This window comes from Passer domesticus, chromosome 2 (assembly GCF_036417665.1).
Source record: "Passer domesticus isolate bPasDom1 chromosome 2, bPasDom1.hap1, whole genome shotgun sequence".
Taxonomy (NCBI): Eukaryota; Metazoa; Chordata; class Aves; order Passeriformes; family Passeridae; genus Passer; species Passer domesticus.
In genome coordinates, this window is record NC_087475.1 from 26,768,978 (window position 1) to 26,796,853 (window position 27,876).

At 38.9% G+C, this 27,876-nt stretch overlaps 1 protein-coding gene across 12 annotated transcripts in view; it reads left to right on the top strand.

Annotated features, from left to right (window-relative positions):
• The window catches only part of MCF2L (MCF.2 cell line derived transforming sequence like), a 155,569-nt gene that overhangs the window by 100,205 nt on the left and 27,488 nt on the right, over positions 1–27,876 (top strand). For 11 of the 12 annotated variants that reach the window (XM_064407843.1, XM_064407840.1, XM_064407841.1 and 8 more), the window contains 5 exons: positions 15,226–15,316; positions 24,918–25,037; positions 25,871–25,987; positions 26,493–26,642; positions 27,306–27,430. In XM_064407843.1, the coding sequence (XP_064263913.1) occupies positions 15,226–15,316; positions 24,918–25,037; positions 25,871–25,987; positions 26,493–26,642; positions 27,306–27,430 (603 nt within the window). Of the gene's footprint in view, positions 1–14,498; positions 15,100–15,225; positions 15,317–24,917; positions 25,038–25,870; positions 25,988–26,492; positions 26,643–27,305; positions 27,431–27,876 lie in introns of those variants that run through there. The other variant, XM_064407852.1, reaches the window with a different exon arrangement.

Genomic DNA, 27,876 nt, shown 5'->3' on the forward strand with positions numbered 1-27,876 from the left:
CCTAGTTTGCCAAGGAATGAAACTCTGAAGCTCACTGCCAGTTTTTACATTTTCTTTGTTTGTCCTGGTGGTGGTTAAACTGCATGGTGCTGAGCATCCCTTGATCATATCTTGGGTACTGTTTCTGCAAATAATTATATTCTGAATTCACATCTGCTTCTCCTTTTGAAAGTCCTTGGTGGTGCACTTCATGGTGGCCCACTGAACTTCTGCACAGAGTGGGGCTCATGTGAGAAATTCTGATCAGAACAGCATCTGGTACAGTGGGGGAGCTTTGAGTACATCCCAGAACACCACTTTGACAGGAGCAGATTTTCTGAAGGTTTTTCATCATTCTCTCCTACCTGACAATAATTAGTCTTGGAGTATTGAGCCAGAAGTGGTCATTCCTTAAGTCTGGCTGTTCTTCTAGGATTTTTTTTTGTTGTTTCTTTAATTCATAAGTATTTAGAAAGAGAGGACTATTCTTTGTAAACAAAGGAGATAGCCCAGCTGTCTAGATTGTAAGAGTAAGGTATTCATTACTGTGAATATAACAGTTCTCTAGGTTTAAAGTGATAACAGTTCAATTTCAAATCTTGTAAAAATAATGCTGTTGTTAAGATACTGATAAATTTGCCACCTTTTTGTGCCTGAGAATCGATAAAATCTCAAAGGGCTTATGATATTCCTGACTGATATCTTCACTAGTGGTGTTGGAAGCTTATCGTGTAAAATTGTGGTTTTGAGGCCTTGTACAGGTTTATGGGAATAAAAAACTACAGAAATGACACTAGCAGATGCCAGCATACATCCCCTTGAGAAAGATATTTTGCTATTGATATGTTGTACAACCCTGAGAGGGGCAATGCTGCAGTTGTTCTTGAATTGGATATTTCTAGTGCTCTTAAAGATGGTGTGAGATAGGATTTTTCCTTCTATCTTAGTGCTCAGATACTGTTTCAGGTGCTTTGGAAGCGGCTTTTAAAGGAAGTGGAGGCAGTTAGCTTTTAGTTTGTCAGTTGGTTAAAGAGGTGTAAGGAGTACAGAGTTACAGAAAGGATGGAAATGCAGCCCACAGCTCTTAAGCATGGACTGCTCTCCCAGGTTATTGTCATTTAGTTTATCAGATATGTAACTCTGCCTTTTGGCTGTTCTGACAGACTAAGGGGAAATGGACTTTTCTAAGAGCCCAGAATGCAGAGCGCAGACACAACTGGAGCCACCCTAGTTCCTCAGAAAACTGCTTGTTCTTCTTGGCCCTGTACAAGAGCACAGCAAGGGGCTGGCAGCAGTTAGCTCAAACATTGTCCAGCTGCCTGGTGTCACATGTTGAGGGAAACTATATTTCGTGGGGGTGACAGTAAGGAGCTACTAAGAGCCTCATAAGAAAAGATCTTTCTGTCCTCCTCAGTAGAGTTCACCCAATAGTATATTTACTGGTAGAATAAATCTTAGCAGTGACTTCAGGTTTTCAAGATCTCTTCCCAAGTGAAAGAAGGTTAGCTTAGGAATTTGTTGAAAGAGAAAAAACTGAAGCCTTTCAACCTACCTTTTTGTTCCTTCTAATTTTATAGATAAACATGAGCTTGTCACCTCTTACTGTGTCCTTGTTCTGTATTATCTAAACACTGAGTTTCACAAGTTTTTTCTGTGTGAACTTTCTCTTGTCTTTTTCATAGTAAACTTTAATCATGAAACAAAAAATATCTCGTGGGGTATGTTGCATTTAGGAATAGAGCTATTAATAGTTGCATGCTATCAGCTTAGATGATCATGGAGTGGAATAGTGTAAATAGTAGAGCTATTAGCATGTGCTTAGATGTGTAAATGCCTGATATGTGAGAATGTTAAGAAAGGATACAGTGGAAAGGAATACCTCATCTCTGTTTAAAGATACTCAGTTAACCTTGGTGCAACGGTATAACATTAAGCAAAAAGCTGAACTATATTCTTCAGGTGGGTGTTGTTAATATTGCAAGGTAAATTCGTGTTCCATAGATGGCTGGATAAAATATGATGTCTAACAAGGTTTGTTGTAATCTCAAAATATTCAGTACAAATTGTTGACATAATGTGTGACAACAGTCATGTACCACGTGTACAGAAAGATTGCTGCTTTGTCGGGAAAAACAATGGATTAAGGATGAGTACAATAGACAGTGGAAGATTGCAGCTAATGCTTTTATAACTTCTGTTTTGCTATTGAATTATATGTTGTAAGGTATCTGTGTAAAGCAGGTTTTTCCTTTTAGCAAATGTTTTATTATTATTATTGTTGAAATATAAGATAAAGTTTTATTAAAAGGTGAGAATTGTCTTAGAAAGATACATAGGCTACCCAAGTAGCAGAATCCATGGCAGTAAATAAGGCAGTACTTTCTAGGAAGAGTAGTTTACCTGAAATGCTGAATTGATACAAATAGTTAACATATAAATATTGATCCACGTGAATGAATAGCTCCTATCAATGGAGTTGTAGAATACAGTAATATCTCTAGATAAAGGGTCTGTAACAGGTGACAACTTTAAATTCAACTGTATTTCAGTAGAGGTCAGCCATGTCTTGCATCCCTTTGGGATACTTTGAGATTTTATAATGTCCATGTAGTTGGTCTGATTCTCTTTCTGCAGAGAACGTCTCCTGTTACTTCACTCTGTGGGTCCTTTGGGGATGATGATGTCTGAGCTTGGTAGGAAAAAAAGGCCCTGCAGATCAAGGTTGTCTTTTCTCTTAGCTGAGTAAAAGCCCAGTTACCTCCAAACACCATCATTCTTACTGCATAGTGGGAGAGGCAGCTGTGCAATGTTCCTTTTACATCCCACATGTACTGAGGCTGAAGGAAGAATATTGTGTTTCAGGGCATTCAGTGTTCTGTGTTTTTAAAGTGGGTTTTTTTGCATTTTTCTATTGATCCTGGTAAATTGACTTCTAAGATTTGAAGTGTACCTTGAAGGCAGGTGTTATTCATAATTAATTTCTCTTCATCAGAGCTGTTTCTTGAAATGTATTTTATTTGCTTAAGTGTATGTACATTGTTGGAATATGAATTTACCAAATATGGGTAGTAGCATGAGAACTTGCTCCAAAAGAAATTAATATATAATTGCAGTGGTTAAAAAAACTTAACTACACAGTATTCTTCAACATATGGTTTTGCTTCTGGTTAATTAGCAGTTTCTACTGCAATTAGAAAACAATATGCTGTTTGTGAGAACAGAAGAGTATAGTTTTAATGCTTTTCTTTCCTGCTCATATAGGCTCATCTTTGAACAAAGAAAGCAGGCTGAGATTCTTGTGGCCACAAGAGATTGGAAAGCTAATATTTTAAAAGTGCAAAGTTGAGTCTTAAACACAAGGTCCCTTTCAGGAGAAATAAGTAGTGTAGAGTAGAAAATTCAGAATGGTTTTTGATGGCCTGTTTGAGTCCCGTGCTGCTGAGTAAGCATGATACATGGGCCCTTTTTCCTTGTATTCTGACAGAGCCTTGTACGGCTTCTCTTTGTAATGCTGTCCTGTCCTACTGCATGATCTTGAGCATAACTCAGGTTAACTTGGCATGTTCAGCAGTTTCCTGTTTTGAAAGGTGTTCATCAGTTTCCCGGCTGGACAGCGTCCCCTTCTTTGAGATTCCTGAAGGTTTACAAATGCTTGAACACCATGTAACCTTCTAAGAAATGCTGTTGTTTTTGGTACTCTGTGGTGTAGGAAACTAGGGAGCCATCCTGTCCAAGTAATAGAACAGAACGAGATGACCTCCCAAAGTGTTGATGTCCAACAGTGCCAAAGCTCGGTAGTTAGGGTTTGCTAAGGGTTGCTTGTTTACTATACCAGCTTCCCATTGTTTGGGATAACACTGGAAAAATGAAAGAGAAATGTGTGTGCTAAGCCTTTCAGTGGGTTCAGCTCTGTGTGGGCACAGCAAAGCATGATGAGGTGGAGTTAGTAGGGACCAGAAGGACTGGCAGCAGCATGGCATGGGTGTTGCTGGAGCTAGCAAACCTCAGCGTCAGGGACACAGGAGAGTTCAGGACTCACACAGCTTGGGCCTGGCCAGTCTCCTTGGCATAGATCCACCACTGTGCTCTGAAAGCAGAGGCAGCAGTTTTGGGGTAATGCTGTGTTTTGAGCCTGTAAGTCTGTCAGGGTCCTGCATACCTTGCAAAGAGCCAGTATTGGAGGGTGCTACCAGATTCATTTATCTGCAAACTGAATGGGCAGCTCACCACCAGCTAAGAGCTGAGTTTTGTCTTTATGGAGTGCCAGGGATGAACATCACCACGTAATGGGAAAGAAGTGCCAAAAACCAGCTGCCCTGACAGTTCATACTGACGTGCTGAGCAACAGCTTTGCAGCTTCAGAGTTTATTTCTGTCAGCTGTGCTTAATTTCCCTGCTCTTCTCTTTGTTGGATTACAATCCAGGCTGAAGATATGGAACCTGTACCCTGCTGTTACCTTGGCAGCCCCCCAAATTTGTCAGTGAGAATATCCCAGGACTTCCGGCAAAATCTGTCATGCTGTGTGTACCCTTCCTTTCTCAGAGCACAGCTGCCAAACAGTTGTAAATACCATATGTTGCTGTAAAGCAGATGGGAATGTAAGGTCTTAGGTTTGAGGTAAGAGCACTCTATCTTAAATTTAAGAGGCAGCCCAAAGTTTTTTTGTCAGACACATACCCTCACAAGATTAAGGTCAAAGCCCAAATTGTTCCTCAGAGTCTGAATTTTTACTGGGTTTAAAAATATTTACACTTGTTTCAATGTCCACCTTATAAGTGCCCTGAACTTGTTTTAAAGCCCAGCCCTGTACAGGTAAAGCCTTTCCAGTTTTTAAATCCCATTTACACCTTTAGGGTTTAAAGGATTTGGGTAGTATGTATGACACGCACCATCCAGTGGTAAATTTAGTCTGCTAATAAGACTAAAATAAGCACTGTAAAACTGTAAAAGTTCATTACTAAAATCCTGGACTGTCACACAGGGGTTTTTATTAGTCCGGTATTAAATTCAGAGAATTTAACATCCTATTAAAGTGTAATGGCACAGTTGTAAGATAAATTGTGCAGCATTCCCTGTAAGGTTGTTCCAATACTTTGTGCATTAGTGGTTGTTGCAGTGTCCTGGAAATATGTATATTTCAAATATTGCAGTTCTGAATAGGTGCAAAAATGTTTTAGGGAGTTGGACTTAATAGTTCTAAAATGAGGGCCACACAGAGTTTCTGTTGCTCAATTTACTTAAGCTTAAACTGACATAGAGCCCTTTTGCCTTTATTGACCTATTTATCCTTAATTGTCCCTCCAGGATAACGTGACCTACTTCAGCCATCTGTAGTTAAGTCTAAAAGAGTCCTCAAAGTTGTTGTCTTTCCTCAAACAGTCCTTCTAAAAGCAGCTCTGCATGACCTGAAGAAATCACACTGTGTTTTCCATTTAGAAAATTATAACTCTTACTTAAAAACTCTTATTTTACTTAATTTCACACACTAAAAGAGGATCTATTAAGCAACGACTTGTTAAATTAATTTTTCTTTTATCTTCAAAAATGCATTAAGGTTGCTCTGATTTTAGTTCCTTGGTGGGATTAAGCTTGTGAAATTCTGGGCAGTCAGAACTAGATGATCTTTAAGGTCCCTTTCAACCCAAGTCATTCTGTGAATCACAAAAACGGCTAATGGGTACCATGGGAAGATGATGAGTGCATGTGGTACAAGCAGATGTCCAGGCCCAGGCAGATGATGATGCCTGGACACTTTAGTTGTTATTTTTAACCCTGGCTACATTCCCTCAGCTCCCTCCCAACAGCATAAGCTTTTTGGAGCAGAAAGAAGGTCAGCATATATACTAGAAGATAGCCAGCATTACTGTCTTCCAATCAGTCATGGTTAGGGAGGAATTGCTGAAAGTGGAAGAGAGGCTGATTTGAGGACCTAAAGGAGTACAGGAGATAAAGAGCAGGTATAGGGACCAATCAAGGAAGATACTCATGCCCATATCTCTGAATCTGAGTGGGGAGATAAAAGAAGTATGACTTGGATGCTTTATAAATTGGCATAAATATTTTAAAATAAATAAGGTGTGTACCAGTGCTATCCATTTGGCCAAGGAACACAAGCAGTGCTTCAGACAGAATTCTCTCATGTAAATATGTTAGGATTTGTATCTCAGTATTTCAAGAGACATAGTTCTATGCAGGGTAAAGACTTCTGGTTGCTTTTGGGACCAAGGCTGGAGGGCAGTGCTTTTGGTCAGTGAGTTAGCATTTGCCAGTTGCCAGGATGTCTCTGGCAGTGGCCCATCATCCATGTGTTTTCCTGGTCTGCTGGCAGTGCAGTCAGCTCTTGTCATCACAGTCCTGTGGTGACCAAGGAGTTTTCAGAACAGGCATAGGGCTACCCATAACCACTTGTGGCTGTCTGACCTACAATCATTCTGAAGTTTTGAATTGTTAATAGCCCCTTAGACTAAGCTCTTTGAAGTTGCTCTCATTATTTTTTCTCCTGTTTATCTGGCTTTTAAGATCTCTTGTCACTGACATAACATCATGTCTATGCTTATAAAGTGACAAAAGGCATGCATTTTCATGGTGTCACTCTGCCTGGCTGTATGATTCTGTTCATCTCTTCTGCTTCATGAGCAAATTTTAATCACTTGTCTTTATTTATGCCACCTCACAACCCAACATTCATCTAAATTCTTCATTGCCTGCTTGCTGAGAGATCCTAAAATGCAGTTTTGGTTATCTGATAGTTCCCCAGTCCTGAGAAAATTGCAATACAGTGTGTTTTTAGAAATGCCTGGGGCATGAACTAATAACAGCTGAGACCAAAAGTAAACATAATAGGAAAGGAAAGAGAGAAGGTTTTCATCAGTGGTACCCTGGATAAGATTTAGGGAAAGTTAGCTGGAAGGTGGAGAAATAAGAAAAAAAAAAGGTACATAGTTGAGGCAGGGAAATGCATCAAATTTCTTATCTGAACCTTGTCTAATGATAAAGCTTTACAGGTTCAGCTCCAACACAGAGGCTCAGATTTTCTTAATTTCCTGTGCAGACTCATCTGTTTCTGTGAAGGGAATGCAGTAACTACCAAAACCAGAATAAAGAGATGGTGTAAATGCTTTGGGGTTTTTAATGTGCATTTAAAAATACATCTATTCACAAAATTTCAGTATAGAATTAATTCAGTATAGAATTAATAGATTGTAGAATAGTATGTTGGTTTTTGGGGGATGGAGGGGAAAATGTTTTTATTTTCAAAATCAGATTTGAAGCATAAGCATCAATAAGAAATGGGGCCTTCTTGCTTGCAGGTTGTGCTGCTGCAATGCAGTGTCACAGCATCAGCTGTGTTGGGTGAAACTGTTAGTGGCAAGAGCTTAAAAGATAATTTTTACTTGACATTCAGTGGTTTTGGACAGGCCACTAGAGGCTGCACTTGTATAACAGCACTTATGGCTGCTTTATTTTAAATTTCTTCTGCTGGAATTCCTTCTCTTTCCTACATTGCTTCATGAACAGTGGCCAGCCGTAGTTTGAGCTGGGTGGGTTTTGCCTTCCACAGTTACAGTTCATTGAGCTGACTCTGACAGGACTCAGTAATCAAATAGAATAAATTTTTCTACATCAAGAGCCTTATTTTGCGTTGAAGCACAGTACAAGTTGCTCACTGGTTAAACACAGTAAGGAGCATCTGGCAAGCTTTTTCTCTGACTCCAGAGATGAGGGTATGGAAAGACAGGTGCAGTGCAGCAAATTCCACACCACCAGGCACCAGCTTTAAATTCAGCACCTCAGGAAGTTGAGGTGAGCCTGTTCCTTGGGTCTGCTTTGGATAATTTTTCAATGAGACAGAAGAGATGGACATGTCCTTCCAGCACTTCTGCACTAGCTGACTTCTTCAGTGTTTTCAGCTGAGGAGATAGAGGTTACAAAAACTGAACCCAAAACTATATTAATTCTGTCTGAAATGATAGGATTAATGTATGAAGTTGTTAATAATTGCATTCCTATTTTTCCCTATATGCAGTCCCATGTACCATAAATAGAGTGCATCTGTGATTTCTGGTTTTTCTCATAAATATTGCTGGAATAAGAACTGATTACTTATGGACTAGTTACACACCTCAGCTGAAAGTGATTCTTGTAGGAATCTGAACTGAGATGTCACAAATGAGTTTCACCACAAGATGTCAGTTTTGTCACTGTTTGAGTGGCAGCCAAAATGTCATGCCAGTTTGCTTTAGGGGCTCAGGAGCTCTGCTAGGTAGCCAAAGAGCTTCATCTGAGTGCTCATAAATGCTGCCTTTGTTAGGGAGAATTCTGTCCCCAGATTTGTTCAGTATACTTGACCTCAGTTAGTCATACATCTACATCTGTGGCAGAACTTGGCACCAAACTGCTATTTTCTGTCTAAGGGACTGAATGCTGTGACAGCAACGTGCAGTTGTACATGCAGCCATCTTTTGCAAACACGTTTTCATTCTACTTATTTTCTTGGCAGATGGTTTCTTTGCCACTGATATCTCAATTACAATGCAAGTCTCAACTTTTCCGTTGCAAAAAATAGAAAATATAATTCTGAAGTTTGCTAATTTAGAGCAAGTGCAGTTAATGGGAAGGTTTTACTGTCTAGTAAAACCTTCAGAACTCTTCCAACTTGTCTTAGGGCTGTAATTACTTTGTGATTACATATGATATAATTTAATGAGTATCAGAAATGATAAATAGCAAGTTTGGAATATAATTTGTAACATTATGTAACTTTATAAAATGTAACACATTCTAAGGGATTATAGCTTCTTTTATTTGCTAGGCTATTCTTCAGTTAAATGCTTTTAAGTACTAATTTAAGTGCAGGTTTTTAGAAAACTCATTAAGTAAGATCTGGAATAGCAGCAGATTAACAAAGCAGCATTCAGCTTAGATACAGTGTTAAAACCTACAGTCTCATTTTGCATTTGAAACGAGGAAGTTCAGTGTAAGAGCTCATATGTCTGGTTTATAGATCTTTTTCAGTTCCTGCTATCTCTAAATTGTTTTAATCAGGAACCTTCTGCAGTGAGGCTGGGTACTTTGGGCTATAAAAGCCTGCAATATCTGAGGCTTTCAAACTGGAGCTTTGAGGAGTATGATGTATATCAACTTATTTTCATCATTTACTTGAGAAAGCACAAGTCTGCTTTCTTTTCCTTAGAGACGTTGTTTTAAAATGTTAGGTCCCTAAATTTAGTTTTACTTTGGATTGTGAGAAAGAAGCTGTCATAAGATAAAAATATTTAAAGACCACATGAGTAGAAGACACTTTAACATTATTAAGCAGCTTTTAAACATTTTAAAATTAAGGGTACATGCCAAATATTATTAATTTTTGAGCCTTTTTAAAAATACACAGCAGGTGGATTTCCTTTGGAATGAAGTGGATGAATTGGCCAGTTCTGAAACAAAGCAAGCTTTATAATAATGAGCAATCAAGAATTGTAAGAAAATGAAACTGCTCTAGATCTAATTATGGTTTAGTGTCTGGGTGCTACATTTTGTATATTACAGCTGAATTTTCCATTTTTTTTTTTGTCAGGTTCATAATCCATTAAATTCTTCTGCTCTAGGAAACACTGCATCCTCTAGGATGTAGCTAATGATCAAATTGAAGTAATATGGGTTACCCTGCACAAGGGGCAGGAGCAGAGGAGATGTGCAGAAAGACTATGCCAGGTGAATTGTTACTGCCCTTTTCCTTGCTGGCAAACCAGCATAAAAGTGGTACAGTGAAATGTCACTACAGGGCTTAGCTGGCTTATTTTCCTTTCCTAGTTGCTGTACTGGAGATTTTTATCTTGATTTGTTAATGCCATTAATACCACGTTCTTCACTATATTATTTGACTGTCTCCTAGATCTTATAAAGGCCATTAAGGAGGTGGCTCTTCTCTGCTTCCATTAATTGCTGGAGCATTCGTGGTTTCATTTTTTTAGTGTGTGAAACACTGATGATTATGAAAGAATTCTTGTCTCCCCTTCACTCCCCAAGAAATCATTCCTAGCAGCAACAGGAGAGATGGAGAAGTAGTCTTTGAGGTAGCTCAGGTTCAGTCAGTTTGAAGTGCCTTGCCTCTGCAGGTGTAGAATGCAAAGTTTCTCTTGGAAAACAGCAGCCTTGCCCATTGAGTATCTGATTTTCAATGGCCTGTTCCTAAGCTAATGACCAATGAGAAGTGGGTGAGCCAATTCCAAGCCTTTCTTACATAGGTTTGCAGTTGTATGCCAAAAAAGACCAGGATTTGTGAGGTGCCCCAGGCCTCACATCTTTTGAAGCAATGTGTCACTGTGCTGAGGGTGAGGATGTTTTAGGATAGGGTGGTACCAGTGTTCTGCTGCAGACATTGCCTTGGTGCTCTGTTCAATGCAGTAATTCTCCATGAAATATTATTGAAGTCCTACTATGGAAATAGCTGTTCAGCCCCTGAGAGCAAGAATTTCTAGTCCATTTGTATGCTGAGGTGGTTGAGGTAGGGACCAGTCCTGACTGTCACGTAGGCCAACTGTTTAATAATAAAGCTCTAAGACTGAATTTCAGTTTTAAATAAGTGGACTTATGTAACCTCAAATGCTGTACAGAATTTCAAACCTGCAGAGGTTTGATACTTTCAAGTCTCTGGGATGAACCCTAAGATTTGCTTTGTTTCATTTGTGGCAGAGATCAGTGTATACTAACTGCTTTCATACAGCAGTGTAGAAGCAGTAGGAAATTGTGTAGCAGCTGTCACCACCCATACCTTGGAGAAATGCAAGGATCTTTCAGAGGATGTTTATGTAATTTCTTCCACATACCCCAGAGGGAAGTTTCTTTCCACAGTCCTATGTACTATAAGCTTTCCCACCCTTTCTCCCAAGTGCATGAGCTAATAAGTCTTGCAAACAAGACAAAAGAGGAGATGTCCCCATAATCTAAACTGAGGAGTCACTAAGTGGAAAATTCAGTTCCTGCTCTGCATGGAAAACTGGCTGCTTTTTGTGCAGGTATTTCAACCTCACTGTCACCTCCTCCTAATGGTTTTATTCTGGCTCCCCAAGACAGGGGGAGGGGCCTGAGCAGAAAGTCTGCCCTCTGCTGCATTTTCTCCTGTCCTCTGTCGCCCTACTCCTCTTCCTCCACTTTCTACCTTTCTAACCTGGCCTTTGTGAGTTTGCTGGACACATTTCCTGCAGAAGCAGGGATAGTTCCCTGCCTTTCTAAAAATGTTCTGTTCTTTGTTCTGGTGAATAAACAGAAGAAGAGTGCTTATCCCATGATATCTTGGGTTTTTTGTTTTGGTATGGGGTTTTTTTGTGCATGTATTAGGAGAGAAACAAAGGAAGGAAATACTAAATTTGAATTAGAAGTTTATATAAATTATGTTTCAGAAAGTACACCGGATACAAGTTAATACATTAAAGAAACAAAGGTCATATGGGAAATGTTAAGAAGCCTGAATAGACAGGTGCTTCTGCTAAGGTTTTCTAATATTTCTCACTGCAGGCATTGCTTTCTGGTTGTTTACAACTCTGCCAAATTTTCTTTCCATTTGTGAGGTGCCACCTGATTTTATGGTGTAAAGTTCAGCCAAAATATCTGTGTGGTTCCTAAGATGCCAGGGGAAAAAATCCACCATGCTCTTCAAACATTGAGACAATTGTTTGAGAAGCTCAAACAAACTTCCTTTGTTCAAGCACTCAGAAGAATGATGGGTTTTGTGTCAAAAAAGTACCTTGAGAAAAATCTGCCTAAATCCCAGGCCACAGATGCTAAGTAGCTACTCAAGCCCATTTCCAAATGTGTCCTGCTTCATCCTGGGGTTGAGCAGGAGCCTCTCTGTGGTTACAGGATGAGCTGCTCTAGAGCCAGGTCTGCTACCAGGGCTGAGAGCAGGAAGGCTGTGGCTTGGGGTGTGGGTGCCACCTCTTGAGCAGCAGGCAGTGCAGACAAGCTGCTGGACTCCACAGGCAGGAGCACAGCTGAGGGAAGTGTCCACCAAGGAAAGATGCTGGGAGATGGAGCGGGACACAGCATACAGTTGGAGGATGAAGAGACTGTGATATTCAGGAAGGGGTGAGAACTGATGTCATTTATCCTGGCAGTCTAAAGTTAAAAAGAAAAAAAAAAAGACTTTTTGAACTGCTCTTGGGACAAGGAGCGATGGATGGGAGAGACAGATTTCAGTGGTGGAGACAGGTTTATTGGAGAGTGATGCAGAGGCACGAGAAGATGAGAGCTAAGTTGATGAGTACTGTGCAGCTGGACTAAGGCAGGGAAAAAAGCTTGATGACCTTTTGCCCATCAGAGCATGCTTCTGCTGAGACACTGAGCACAAAAAAATGCATTTCTCTCAAGCACATGGAGGGGTAGGGGAAAATCAGTATCCAGATAAAATGTAATAAATATGGCTGAGGGAAAGAGGGACACCTGGCACTCACAGTTAAATCAGGAGCCAAAGGAAAATTGAGCGTGTGCTTGTTTCCAAAGCACCATTCCCCTATGCCCTAGAAAGGAGGAGGGTATTGCAAGGTGTCTTGCATCCCCATATGCAGGTGCGTGTCTGGCAGCAAGGAGAGGTCAGTAGAGCAAGGGTACATTGGCAAACAGACCTGTTTTCAATATTTACTTTTCTTGAATGCATGACTTTGTTCTCTTTGTAATGTTCTCAACTTTGTCGTACACAATGTCTTAGTTTGGTTTGTTGCTTCCTGCCTGTGACTTGCTGGAGCTGGATCCCAGACTCCAGAGCCAGGCCTTTGCAGCAAGGCACTGTTGTCAAGATAACAAATACTTTTCCCACCCTGATTGATTTGGAACAGGGCATGTAATTTTTTTTTTTTTTCCCCCACTGGTCTATATTAATGGAGTGTTAACAGTTTGAAGCCAGATGCTCAAGACTTTGCCACCGGGTCTCTTCTGGGCAGCAGTGGGGAATCCTGGCTTTTTATGTCTGAGCTTGCTGCTTCATGCAAGCACACAACATATTTGATCCAGTGGAAAAAGAAGGTTGGCTGAAGACATCTTTTGGGCTATCTTAGAGATGCACTTTTCTTTGTTAATTCTTCCACATAAGTAAGCCTTGTCTTTTTATTTTTCTAGGATAATGATATTAAGCTCTGCTTATTGTCAGGTGTTGAGGCAGTTGATTAACTGTGTGGAGGTGCCATGTAGACAATTTCTGGGGTCCCAGATGAGCCTGTATTGTCGTGTGCTTCTAGAGAGAAATTCTATTGATGCTGTTTCAGAGGCTTTAATTTTATTCATATTGCACTGAAACATCAGTATTTTCTTGAAGTATTATTCAGATGTTGCATTTAGGTACTCTGAGATTATGCTTCCTCTGAGGAAGTATGGAGGGATTTCAGGACTCCTGGGAACTTCTACTGAGCAGGGAAAACAGACTCTTTATGAGTCTTAATACACTCCAAAATCCACACTGACTCCTGTGGGGACAGCTGTAGCACCTTTTTCACTCCATTGATCCACATTAAGGTTGTGTACCCAAGGAGTTTGTTTTGCTCTCTGATTATTGTGGCACGTGGTTGCTATTATAATTTTATTTTGCTTAGTCACTAAAGGTTAAAATTGTGAGACCTTTAAGCGGGGAACAGGAAGAGGCTAAAATCAGTTTGAATCTCTCTCCTCCTCTTGCCCTTTTAGTAAAGAAAAAGAAGAGAGGAAATTTTAGTAAATCATGGAAATTTACTGTAGTGGGAAGCATATTGCTAATATAAAGCCCTGTTTGTCTGCAAGGGTTGTCAGGCTTACAAGGCAAGAGCTCAGATGTTGTTTATCAGTGTTGTCCTAACCCAGAGGCAAGAGTTAAGTAATGTGCACTGAATGTGGGCAGTGAGGATCACTTCTAACATTCTGCTCTGCTGAAAGGACTGCTTAGCTTCTTCTGAAAGAAAGCAAGGGTTTCTTTGCATTTCTAATGATTATTCATGTTTCCCACTAAAGAGTATGTCTGTAAATTTGAGAGATGCTGCATTTTGTAAAAGAGAGGCAACAAAATAAACTGTGAGTCCTGTTTAAATCTGCAATTTTGAAGAGTAACTTAAGCTGACACATCTGGGTACCTGTGTTCTTCACCCTCCTAAACATCCTCTTATCATTATGCTACTGACATAATCTTATAAAGAAAAGCTGGTGTTTCCATGATTCAGCAATCTTGAATAAAGAATCCTGACATTCTATTTTGTTGATTTTTATTTTTTTATTTTAATATATTACCATAACTAATTGATGCACAGTATTTTTAAAGGTCACACAGTGCCACAGCAGGCCTTGCAATAAATCGCCAGGTGTAAAAATAAGGCACATATACTGCAAAAGGAGCAAATGTATGAGAAAACAATAAATCTGAGCCTGTCTGCCTTGCATTTGCCTGCTGTTCCCGTTCTGATTGCGATTGGCTGGCAAGGGCTGCTGCTGGCATTGCACAATTGGCTTAGATGGGGAATTACAAAACAGGAGCACATCCCTTGGTCAGGGCTCGGTAGCACATGCAGCTGAGCACAGGCAAAAGAGAAAGGTCACCCGTACGGCAGGATTTGAGCAGAATCTCTCTCACAGATGTTTCCATTCCAGAGAAGTGCCTCTGAGCTCGTTGTTCTCATCTGTGCTCTGAAGAGTTTAAATGCCGTCAGGTTTCTTCTTTCAGTGAATGTGAAAATGCACCTAGGAAGAAGTTTACAGCCTGGAGGCATATGAGAATTTCAGATGCGTGGAGAAGTGTCATGGAATGATCAGAAGGATCTGTGGTTTTAAGGAGTTCTAAGTATCAGTGAGGAGGAAGACTATTCAAACAGAAGGTTAAAAGCAGATGCGAAAGGAAAACAACTTTATTTTGATCCTGAAATTATACTGACATCATGAGGAAGGGATCATATCAGCACCAAACAGTGGAGAATCAATCAGTCTCATTTTCTTCTGAAATAATCCCTGTGCAATAAATGTAAATACTATCTTTTGTGAAAAAGAAGAATTCATTATTTGAATACATTTTGAACCTCTGTGAAACACTGTGGGACTGCTGCATCTGTGCAATGGTGTATAGTGTATCTTTATTTAAGATATTTATATGAAGAAAATTCTGCACAAAAAAGGTCAAGCTACTTTTTTTTTTTTTTTCTTCAGTGTTTTTTGACTGCTTTTCTGTTTGAGGGAACCAGGAGTTGCATTTGTATTTTTAACCAACTTTCCTGTTTTCTTCTTTCCTCCTCCAAACTTAGTTTGCGAGATGCTGGAATTGGATTTATTCTTGTCATAGATCGCAGACAGGACAAATGGACCTCTGTGAAAGCTTCCATACTGCGGATAGCAGTGAGTACTCTCTTCAATTACTCCTTAGAAAGATTTTTCTGTGTTGAATCTTCTTCTTACAAGTGGAAGAACATAATTTTTCTTCTCTCCAACAATATGTCAGCTAATAGATGATACAGAAGGTATCCAGCAGTGTCCCAGACAGAGCATGATGTGTCTGTGATGTGCTTTTAATGCAGTCTGCAGCTCAGGACATCTTCCCAAGTATGCACTTGGAGAAAGTGAATGTGTGAGCATGCAGCTCTCCCAGGTGGGAGCTAATATTTGCCTGGACACTCTGTGGGTCCCATAGAGTTTGGGTCCACTTTTCACTATTCAAGTGAACTTCTCTTTTACAAAGGAATGGGGGTGAGGGTCCTGATTGAGTTTACCACTTGTGAAAGGAGTTCACATGGAAAAACTGCTCTGTTTGATTTAAAACAAGGAATACATGTAAGCAAGAAAATCTTATGTGCCTTCTGTGATCAATCAACAGTACATGTTCTTAACTTTTCCACTCTCCCTTTCAAGTAATATTTTTAAAATCAGAAAAAGAAGCTTATTAGAGGCACTTTTTTTCCTTTTCTTTTTTCAAAAGTAGGGAAGGACAGATTCATGTTTATCATGTGCTTATTCTACTGCTGGTTTACTCGGTTTTTAAAGTTTTTGGTTCATTGGTTGCCTTTTTTTTCTTCCTTATTATCCTTGCTTGACTTGTTAGAGTCAATAGTCTTTCCAGTAAGGGCTGAAAAACAAACTCTAAGTGTCTTTTAATTTTTAATGGCTGAAAAATTTTGACTCTGTAAGATAAAAGTCAAATCAAAACAGTAAATGTCATTTTAATATGGCCTGATTATAGCCAAAGAATTTTTTGTTTATTCTAAGTTAAAGGTAGTACATTACTTTAAAGTAATACATCTTTAAAGGCAGTATGTTACTCCCACTATATGATGTTTTGTGAATGAATATATAATGATATAATATTCCCACAATACAACTCTTTACACAATAATCATGGTAGAAATGTTAAAACATAAAATACATTGAAATATCAACAAAATTTGCTTTTGCAGCTCATCTTGAAATTTTGAGATGCAGCATTGAGCAGATTCCAGTAATGAAAACTGAGAGCAATATAATTTAGGATGGTTGAAGAAAAATGACTCTATCTGGAGGTTTGGAATCTATCAAGAGTCAGTGCTGTAGTTTCTGTTCAAGGACAAATAAGTGTTGCACAGATTATGGTCCTTTTATTTGCATAATTGGGGTTGTAAGGGTTAGGAGCAACTACAGACAAGTTGCTTATAGCCATGATGATAACATTTATGGTAACATTCCTCCAGTGTGTGTTACTTTGCTTTGAAGCACAGTGAACAGAACTGAGCAACTATTCTCCATTTTAAGGGATCTGTCACTGTCATGATGGTGTTGGTGCCTAAGGGATTTGCCCAGAGAAGGGTGTTAAGTGCAGGAGCACTGCACAGTTACAGTACTGCTGCTGATGGGTTATTTTGCTTTTTTCAGCTTTTCTCATTCTTCTGTGAGCTTTTTCTGAAAGAATAATCACGCTTCTTAGCTGAAGTCTAATTTGTTAAAGGCAGGATTTTTAATATTTGCTTCTGTATTGAACAGCAACAGTGTTGGCTTTGATTGTACCCATGTATATGTATTTATAGCAGTCCTCCTGTTGGGCTTCAGCAAGAGTCACATCAGCCCTGAACACTTGAAAATTTTGTGTTCCTATTCCAAAAGAAGATGTAGTGAAGAATTGTTTGCTCTTGGCCATCATATCTTTGCTATAGTACTTGAGATAAATGAAATATAATGCATTTCAGCTTTCTGTTGTTTAACAGAAAAAACAAAGTCAAATATGCAATATATGTATATTGTGCCAATTTAGAGAGATCCTATTGATAGACAGATTTTTTTTTAATGGCTCTGGGGCAACTGGAGACTTCCACTTGTTTGGTTTTTCTAAGTCAGAATTGTCTTTTGGTGGTTATGAAGCATCTGAGTGTTATTTGGGCTATCCAGGCTGTACTCAATGTCTGAAAGCCTGATAGCTCTGGCAGTTTCAATCACAGAATGGTTTGGATTGGAAGGGCCCTTAAAGATCATCTAGTTCCAGCCCCCTGCCATGGCAGGGACACCTTTCACTAGACAAGGTGTCTTAAAGCCCTGTCCAAGCCTGGCCTTGAACACTTCCAGTGACAGGAAATTCCCAGCTTCTCTGAGTAACCTATTCTAATGCCTTGCTACCCCCACAGTAAATAATTTCTTCCTACTGTCTCATCTAAACCTACCTCCTTTCAATTTGAAGCCATTTCCCTTTTTTTTTTACTCTTTCTATTTTTTTTTCTTGCTGAAGCTTATTGCTCTGTGTGAAGACAGGAGTCTCACGTTATTTGAGATGGGAGTTTTGGCTGTTGGTTTATTTGTTGTCATTTCTGCCATCTTACCTGTTTTTTTTCTCTAATCATCCTGAGGGAGTTGACCCTTTTGATTTGTGAACTCAGAAATACCAGCATAGGGTGCTGTGGCTGGAGCACTGCCTGACAGGAATATCCTGGCTGGAGCATCTGCCCATCACTAATACCCTGGCAACTGTAGGACACGTATTTGTAAGCACTGAGCAGCTGTTGAACAGAAATTCATATTAGCGTGGATTTGTTATTATTATTTCTTGTTATTTTCAAGACTCTTCATACACGTTTGGTTTGCACTAGTGGGTATTGGAAGTATGTTTTGAAACAAAACTAACAAAATGTTTTGTTTCAGGCTGAAATTATTCTGGAAAAATGTATTATTAAAAATTTCTAACCTTCATTTTTCCTTCTTTGTCATTAGGGGTACTTTATTTTTCCTGGGGCAGAAATGAGCAATGATGAGCTGAATCTGTATTTCATGCTAATACTTAAAGGTTGGTGTAGTCAAGACTCTGGAGATGAGGTTAACCTATTTTTGCAGACACAGTGGAAGGCTAGTGACTGTGCTGCTTGCCCAGGATGACTACTGCTGCAGCACATGCAGTGCAGTGGGACAGAGAGCAAAGCCAGAGGCCTGGGCTGAAATATAGCACTTCTTTTCCTGGGATGTGACAGATATTGTGGCAAGAGCATGCCCAGGCATGCAGACTTTGCTATTGTTTTATTTTACTTGGTGCAGTTGCAAAGGGCAGGCAGCCCAGGATGTTGTTAGCAAGCACAAGACTTGCAGACTCTGTGGCTTAAGAGACACTGCAAGCAACATTATTCTTTTTATTTTTCACCTGATTTAGCTGAAATGAAGTTATTAGCCTAGGAAGAATCTGGTCTACTGGGACAGTCAGGCTGAGATATGCAATTCTGGTAGAGGTTCCAAGAGCCAAGTTTAATGTTAATTGTGAAGTCTTGGAAGCAATTGTCATGTTGTTAGAGAGACAGTAGTATTTGAAAGTTCTTACAGAAAAATACTGAAGTTAATAGTTGCAAATTGTTCATTTGTATTACATTGTTGTTTGAAGATACATTTCTTCAACTTTTTGCCCTGTCACTTGCAGTGATTCTTCTAAATTTGTATTAGAATGTCCTGTTTTCAGTTAAACACAGTTTTCAGAGTATAAAGAGACATGCAAGACCTTACTGAACCTTTTAGCTCCTGGGGCTGGGCAACTACATACTCTCATGGATAAGTGTGCAAGGAGGAGCAGTCATGGTGGCTGGTAAAGCAGCTCTGTACTGTCCCAGCTGAAGTTGGGTGAACGACGAATGCCAGACAAATTGATCCACGTGTCCTTTCCATGCAGTAAAAAATTACTCTTTTTCTTCCTCTTTTTTTTTCTTTTCTCTGCTAATGTTATCATACCCAAACAAGCAATATTCAATCCACAGTTGTAGGAGAAAGGCGTTTCACTGATCAATTCACTGTTCTAGGTTTTCACACTGCTCTCTTGACAGTTCCAGTATATTTTCTTTTTAAAATGAAGTCTGTGTCATTACATTGTATTAGTTTCTTGTTGTCCTGTCATCATTGTCTTCCTCCATCTAGAGGGAAAGGTTGCAGTGTGAACTCACTCTTTTAGACAAGCAAAAAACTGCACTCAACATCATAAAAAATTTTACCATAGCCATTCATTAACCTCATACTGAAGGTCCAGGGAAAATAAACTGCCTTGGTGTATAGGGCCACTGCTCTTGAGTAAGCTGTTAGGATGGAGGTTGGTTGTTTTGTTGGTGAGGAATTTTTATCCAGTTACAAAATTTGCAGCTCTTTCTAAATGTGACAAGAAATGGATTTTATTCTGACTCCTGGAGAAGGATACTTCGTGATTTGCCACCGCTAGCTAAGGACACACTTCATGTAGATTTCATGCCTTCTGTTTTGTCCAGAGCACTGCTTTTCTGAGCTTCTTGAAAATGCAGTCTTCACTGTAACAGTGGCTTAGCCCATTAATTTCTTTGAAGATTAGGGCCAAGACTGCTGGCTGGCAAGAAGAAACCTGAAGCCAATGGACACAGCAAACCAGAATGCTTAGGTTGGACTTGATGATTGTGGGAGTTTTTTTCCAACCTAATTGATTCTTTGATTTTGTAATACCAGTCTTAAACCTTGCAGGAGTCAGGCAGTCCCATTTTTGTGCCATCTGGAATCTTACTGGTTTGATAGCCAAGGTGAGAAACACTGAATTGCAGTAATCCAATTTTGAGTTCTTTGGCCTTGTTTGTAGAGATGTTGAGTTTCTTCGTGAGTTCTTGATGTAGAAAAGATATGTTTTTTAAGTGGTGCCCCATGAAAGGCACTGTTTTATATTTATATGGGATAGGTATTTCCCATTAGCCCAGTTTCTAGTTAGCTCTTTGCATCATGTCCTGAAAAGTATAGTGACACTTCACACTTTGTATGGCATAAGTTTGAAAACACTGCTCTTCTTTCAGCCCCAGTCATGTTTCTCATTTTGCTGAGATTTAAGACTAGAACTTGGCAGTATGATGAAGCTGGAACAGTATTTATATTAATTTTGTGGCTATTGTTACGAATGAGTACAGTAAATGATAAATGAGTAAGTTTATTTTGAGACCAGTATGGTTTTGTCTGATTGCTTTGGATGTTTTGAAACTACTTCACATGCAGGCACTTTTGCAATTAGCCTTGTGTACTTAGCCATTTTTATTTATTGTATGTATTTGTTGAATATGTGAAAACAGAAGTGAGTCACTTAAACTCAGAAAGCAGGATCATAATGTCACAAGCATTAAACATAGATCTAATGCAATACAGTTCTATGTTTTTAAAACTAGATTTCAAGCTGCTCTTTTAATGAACTGATTTAATTCAAGATTCTTTCATGACAAGAATTATGTGTAAGGCACTTGTTTATTCTAGCCAGGAATAAACAGTCTTAAATAGGTAAGCAAGTACTTACTAGGCCCTTTATATACAGAAGTATTTTGGACAGAAGTGCTCTGTGGTTTATGGCATACTAGTAAGTGCAGAAAGGAAAACACATTACCACAGAGTTTGGTAATGTGGGTATTTAGAAGCTGTTCATAAAATGACAATGAGTGTTGTTCCAAATATTTTGAGACAGAACTACTAAAACCGAGTCAAACATTAGCTCTTTGATGGCTCACATATTATACACGATATTTCTGCAAGCTGACTTAACTTCAGACTCAGTTCTGGTGGTACACACAGCCTCTCTGCCAGTAATTTCTGTGAAGAAAAGTGATAGTTAGGATTATATGCAACTAACATGTGCTCCAGAGGGGGCCACAAAGGTGATCAGAGGTCTGGAGCATCTCTCCTGTGAGAACAGGCTGAGAGAACTGAGGTTGTTCAGAAGAGAAAGCTCTGGGCCAGACCTCACTGCAGCCTTTTGTTTTTTAAAGGGGGCTTATATATAAAGAGGGAGGGTGACTTTACAGAGGCAGATAGTGGTAGGACAAGGGGAAGTTGTTTTAAACTGAATGGGGAGAGACTTACATTACATGTTAGGAAGAAATTCTTTTCTGTAAGGGTGGTGGGGCACTGCAGCAGGTTGTCCAGGAAGTTGTGGATGCCTCAGCCCTGGAAGTGTTCAAGGCGAGGCTGGATGAGGACCTGAGAACCTGGTCTAGTGGAAGATGTTCCTGCCCTGATGGGGGGCTAGAAATAGGTGATCTTATAGATCCTTTCCAGTCCAATCCAGTCTGTGATTCTATGGTAATTTGACTTTGCATTTCGCCCAGAACTCAATTGGATTCAGCCTATACATTTTCCCCTTTCCAGAAACCTGGGGCATGCAGTGAAAGGCTCCCCATCCCTGAGAAGCAGAAGCCTCAAAGCAGTTAACCTGCTCCTGAGAAATTATTAATAGGTTTTCTGGAGAATTTAAGATTGTTCCCCATTTTGTCCAGCCAGAAAAGGTTCTCCCCCATATTCTAGGTTCAGGATACTTGTAGGGCAACAAAGTTCTCGGTGTATTGGAGCACTTTGATCCTGGGGCTGTGCTGTATACAAATTCCTGGTTTGGTCAGATTTAATTTTAAGCTGATAACAATGTGCACATCTACATTTTTTTCTCTTTGGAATTGGCACTGACCTGACTGGATGAGAAGGTGAAGGAGATGAGCAGATAGAAAATAGTGACTGTCATGAACTATCAAACAAATGCAAGTGAGATGAATGAATATATGGACTGGGCTCTCCTAATTTTTGCAGAGAATATGAAAAACATGGCCCGTAGTCTCTTTTGCATTGGCATTAAATAAGATAAATTCAATATTTGAGACAAGATGTTGGGGGTATTTTTAATATTAATTAATCCAGTAAAGAAAGACACTTTGGGGAAAAAAAAAATCCAGTTTTTGAACATACAAACCCTTTAACAAATCTGAGTAAGGTCCATTGACTTCAGTGAAACAGTCCTTGAAGGCACTTTATTTGATAGCACTGCTAAACATGACATGAATATTTTTTGGTACTTAATATTTAGCAAAGCATTATTGAGAAGTCATTGTTTGTTGTCTGGTTAGCATACAATGGCTTCAAACAAATATGCTGCTGGACTGGAACAAAGGATTTTTGTTTTGTTCCAGTGTTCAGGGTGAAGTTGACTGGTCAATGAAGTTCACAGGCATCTATGGAGTATCTCTTACATCATAGTATTGTCTCTGCAAGTCACCAGGGCTTTAGCAAAAAAATGTTAGGAAAAGTAGTAATGTTTTGGCCATGCAGATACAACCTCTGATAAACTGTAATAGCTGGCATAAGTCCAACATTGTTTACTGTAGCACAACATACCTTTCTTGTTTCACAACAATTAATTTGCAGACTTGACTCTTAGCCACAACAAGGGAAGGCGGCATCATTTTTTAAAACATGGAGTTTTTTTGAAGAAAAAACCAAAACCAAATGGAGACAGACTAGTGGAGACAAGTTTATGCTGTAGACAAAGTAATGTAGAATTTGAGCTTTTGTTCAGACAGAAGAGAAATTTCTGATAGGTTTTGAATGGGAATTCAAGTGATACCAAGACTGTATTGACTTCAACAGAATCATTTTGGATTGACACATTGAGATAGAAAATAATTGTATTGCATATTCTCTGTTTTCATTGAATTGAACACCATACTTAATTTCATCATGCAATTAAACTCTCTCTCATAAGTACTAATACACAGTCCAGGAAAATTTGCTATTAGATTGCATTTGGGTACTGCTGTCTGCTTCAGTAATAGCCTAAATGTCATAAAATCACAGATTGGGTTGGGAGGGACCTTGAAAGACCATCTTTTGTGGGGAAAGGGAGCCTCAATGAGATTATCCAGCACCCTGTCCAGGGCATTTCCCAGTGCTCCAAGTAAGGCTAAATGGGTTGCAGACATTTGCTGCCATAGACAGTGGGTCAGGACATGATGTGGTGGGGTGGATGTCTCACAAGGAGGCGCCTTATTTTTTTTCAAAATATGTTACCTAAAAGATATCTCTTTTATCATTTTTGTTCTGAAATGTTTGCCACTGAATAAACTTCACATTTTGGAAGGTAAAGGTAAAAAGTAACTGCTCAGTTGGACTGAACACTGCTTTTACAGGCACAGAATAGATTGACATGTCTGTTGTATGAGAGAAGTAAATATAGCTGTCCTAAAAGGCTTATCCAGGAGGTTTAATTAAAGACTTTTTAGTCTATTGTTTTAATGTCTCTCAGATAAATTTGTGGATTTGCTTTGTATGGTAATTCAGAAAAAATAGTAAGAAAAGCATATTTTTTTCTTTTTCTTCTGCATACAGCTAGAAGTTTCCTATGAAAAGCTTTTCCTCTGATAACTATGGGTTAGTAACCATGGGCTGCACTTTTTTTAGTGAATTTTATAGTGCAAGGCTGAGGAGCTAGTGAGGGCACTCGGAATTACCCGGTTTCTGTTCCCAGCTGTCAGTCTCCTTTGGAACTGAACCACTGTACTTTCTAGAAAATGTGGACATCACTGAAATGGAGGGAGATTGAGAAACTCAAGCCTTTAAGATTCCTTAGTCAAATGAAATCATGGTTGTATACTGAATATCTGGGGAGCCACAATGGATCTCGAAGCTTTTCTGGAAAGTGTTAAACTACTTTTCCCTTTAAAAGTTCTTTTTTTCTAATGCTAAGTACCTGGAACCCTTGGAAACCTCAAAATTACTATTAAATCACTCTTCAACCTTCCAGTTACTAACAGTTCCAGTAGGCTTGGAACAGAGCATAGCATAACAGCTCCTCCAGCCAGTGGGGCTTTTTTGGTTGGCTTTTTTTCTTCCCTCCAGTAAACCAGTTTGCTAGAAAAGTGAAATAACTTCCAACAGTATAATGAAGAAAATTGCATACTTAATCATTATAATGATCATTTCTTTAGTGAATTTCACTGCCTCCCTACAGTGGAAATACTGAATAGAGGAGAATTTTTCCAAGAGTGGCTAAATGCCAAATATGCAAATCTCTGCCACAGCAGAGGTTGATTTTCAATAATTTAATGCTATTTTTTTTTGTTTCTTCCCTCTTCTGTCTTCCCTCTTCTGTCTTCCCTCTACCTGTTGTAGAACTGAGAAATATCCACCACATTGCTAGTTAGAAGTTGATGAGGAAAAATTGAACTGAGAATTTTTATGCTTGATTTTTATTTTTGTCAGCCATATTAAAACTTATTTCTAAGTTGCTGCCTGATAAATTCATCCTCTGTGGCTAAGACTTGTGTAGGCAACTGGCAAGGTAGTATATGCACAAATTAGAAATTTGTTGTTAGGTTTTCACACAATGCTGGAGGTTTCTTTGGTACCTTCTATTAAAGTGAAGATGAAGTAACCATGACAGTCTTGCTGTTAAAAAAATACTGAGCCACTGCTGTTTGATCAGTAGCCTCCTTGGGTAGGTTGTAATCTTAGCTGAAGAACAGTGCAAGCTAGCCCTGAAAAAAAACTGATTCCAAGAGAATAGATCCCTGTTCCCAAAGACAAGTAAATGTCTTTTGAATGAAGTTCTTTGTACTAGCCATGCAACAATATGATTGGTCACCCCATTATGGGAGGCCTTTGATACAGTTAGCTTGTGGTTTATCAGGGGCTTCTCCTTGTTCAAAAATATTTTCTGGAGCTGAGACACAGAAAATAACAGGCTAAACTTGCTTTGCAGGCATCTTTCCCAGGAAACCTGCAATTAGTCCTCGTTCTGCGCCCAACAGGATTTTTTCATCGAGCTCTCTCGGACATTGCTTTCAGATTCAACAAAGATGAGCTTAAAATGAAAGTACCTGTAAGTAATCCTCTGTTTTTGCTTTATTATCAGGAATTTGTAAAAGTACTTAAGGTAGCCAATGAGGACCAAAGAAACACCAACAAAAAGGCATGCTTAGAGGCAGTTCTAGCAATTTTAGCTAATTCATGATGGCTTTTTCTTGGAAGAGTGTGTGAATTTTGAAGCAGATGCATTTCCCATGGACAAACGCTGTGTTTTCTGTCACTTGAGCAAATGCACAATGGATGCCTGTTGTTAAATCTCCAGTAAACCCAGAGATTGTACTTTTGTTTGTAAGTGTACAGCACTGATATTTTAAAATAAAATTTGAAACTATATGAGCTGATTATAAAAAAGTTACTGTACTTATCAAATGTAAATTGAAAGGGGGAAAGATGGTCTTTAAGAACATTTTCCCCATCTTTCATTTATTTTGGGGAACCTGTTCTTACATGACAAATCCATGTAGACACTATTGTTCTGTCCTGGAGACTCAGGATAACAAGGAAAAATGAACAAGGGGTGAATGCTGCTTTTAGAAAATAGCTAAGTGTGGTTTATCAGGATTCAAAAAAATCTGGCAGTGTTATGCTGTATAATCCATCAAACTTTTTTTTTTTTTTAAATATGCCTGGTGCCCATGCCCATATTTAGTCATTTACATTTACATCATCTTCAACTGAAAGAACTGTTAAGTTTGTATTTCTATACCCACAGGAAACAGTTCCATCTCTCACTTTTATATTAAAAAGTGCATCTTCTCCGTTGGTGTCTGAAGGATGGGGCTTAGAGTCATTAACAAGGGACTTGTCACCACTGATCACGTTCACTTTTTTTCTGTCCTGCTGCAGATCATAATGCTGGGCTCAGTGTCAGAACTGCAGGGTTACATTGATAAGACACAATTAACAGAAGATCTTGGTGGCACCCTGGATTACTGCCACAACAGATGGCTGTCCCGTCGCACTGTAAGTCCTAGGTTTTGTTTTAACTTTTCAGCTTAATGAGCTCTTCTGTTTTATACCCTGTCATTTATAAAACAGATTCCAAGTGATGCAAGTTGACTTGCTCAGTGTGAGAAGATGTTCCCAATGGTACTTAGTCATCTTAGAGAAATAATATGAGTAATAACTTGGGAGTGGTTTTCTGAACACTTGGAGCGAAGGAACTACAGTGTCTTATTGTGTTGAGGTTTATTGGTTTTGCTACAAGAAAGAAAAAGCTCAAACTGTAAAATAACTCCAGATTATAAAAATATGAAGATACACCTGATACAAGCCTAAGAAAAATATGCAATTAAGGAATTAATGGTGACGGTATCTGTTCCTTGCAAAATTCTATTTCGGCCATTTTTCAGTCTTGTAATTCATCTGTTTGGGTTTGTTTTGAGAGTTAAATTTTGTGTGCTTGTGTTTGTTTGTACATATGTGTCTGATGAACACAAAACATCTTTAATGCTTTTTGTTCCAAAAGGCTATAGAAGGTTTCGCCCAAAAGGTTAAGCAAACAGCTCAGATTCTTCAGTCCTTTGGGACTGAGCTGGCTGAAACAGAACTACCAAATGATGTGCAATCAACCAGCTCCCTTCTTGCAACACACACAGAAAAGAAGGACAAAATGAAGGTATGTAATTTTTGTAGAGATGCTGTCTTCTAGTTAAACTGTCTTTTAATTTATAGCCAGCAATATTAATGGAAAATATGGACAGTGCTAATAGTAATAATGTGAACCGTCAATATCTTTTTGAACTTGCTTTTTCTGATGTTAAAAATCCTTTTTGCATTGAAAAATGACATTTCTTGAAACTAAGTTTATGTATGTACAAATGCATAATGGGTCGTATGCGAAACAGTAATTTCTTTGTAAGTAGTGGTGTGTTTAATTTGTAGTTTTGTTTGCAACAGGAAATTTGATTGTATTTTCATGCATATTAAAATATATGGCCTTTTGAAGCATGAACAAATGTTCTTTCAAAAAGGATTAAATGAAAGCTATTTGGTGGTTTCAGAACTGTGCGTCTAAGATTTTTGAGATATTTGTAGCCTAAAGCTACACTAGAAGGCTGTCTACCATGAAAATTTAACTCAGTTACACTGGGGTCTTGAGATGGTAAACATGGAAGAAGCTGGCATTTATCATTTACTGTCTGTTGTCAGCCACTGCCTTTAATAAAACTGTACTTGCTCGAATGCTATTGAAATCCTTCTTTCGATTCAGTGCCTTGTGAATTCTGCTTCAAATACAACATGCCACTACAGCGTGTGGGGTTTTTGTTTTGTTTTTTAGGAGGATATCAGGGTAGCAGTAGAACAGGGAGATGATATCCTTGGAAGTATTACAAAACCAGTTACTGAGAATCCTGATTACAAACTGAATCAAGATCAGCTAGACAATCAAACAACGGTAGAAAGGTGAGAGGTGTGAAATACTAAATATGCTGCTTTTCTGCTTTTTTGATCCCCCCCAGCTTCTTTATTTAATTCCATATTTATGCTTTGCAAATAAGCAAATGTTTCAATGTGAACATTTAAAATAATTTCAGAAACAACTCATATGTTGTCAGATCTGTCCTGAACAAAGTAACCCTCTGATGCCTGCTGCAGGGTAATGTGACTATAGGGAAATGGTGTTGGAATTCTGATACCACACAACACTGTTCTTGTTTTCATTTTTGTCACATTTGGACTCTATACTTGAGTATCTTTTCCTTATTTTCAAAAATACCAATGCTTTGTTTAGAAACTGAAGCACAATCCAAGACATTTTGCTGCTGTACGGGCAGCATGAGGGGGAAACTGAAGTGATCAATCTCTTCTTTTCAGTAGATGTGTCTATTTTCCTCAGGTCCCTTTGAAGT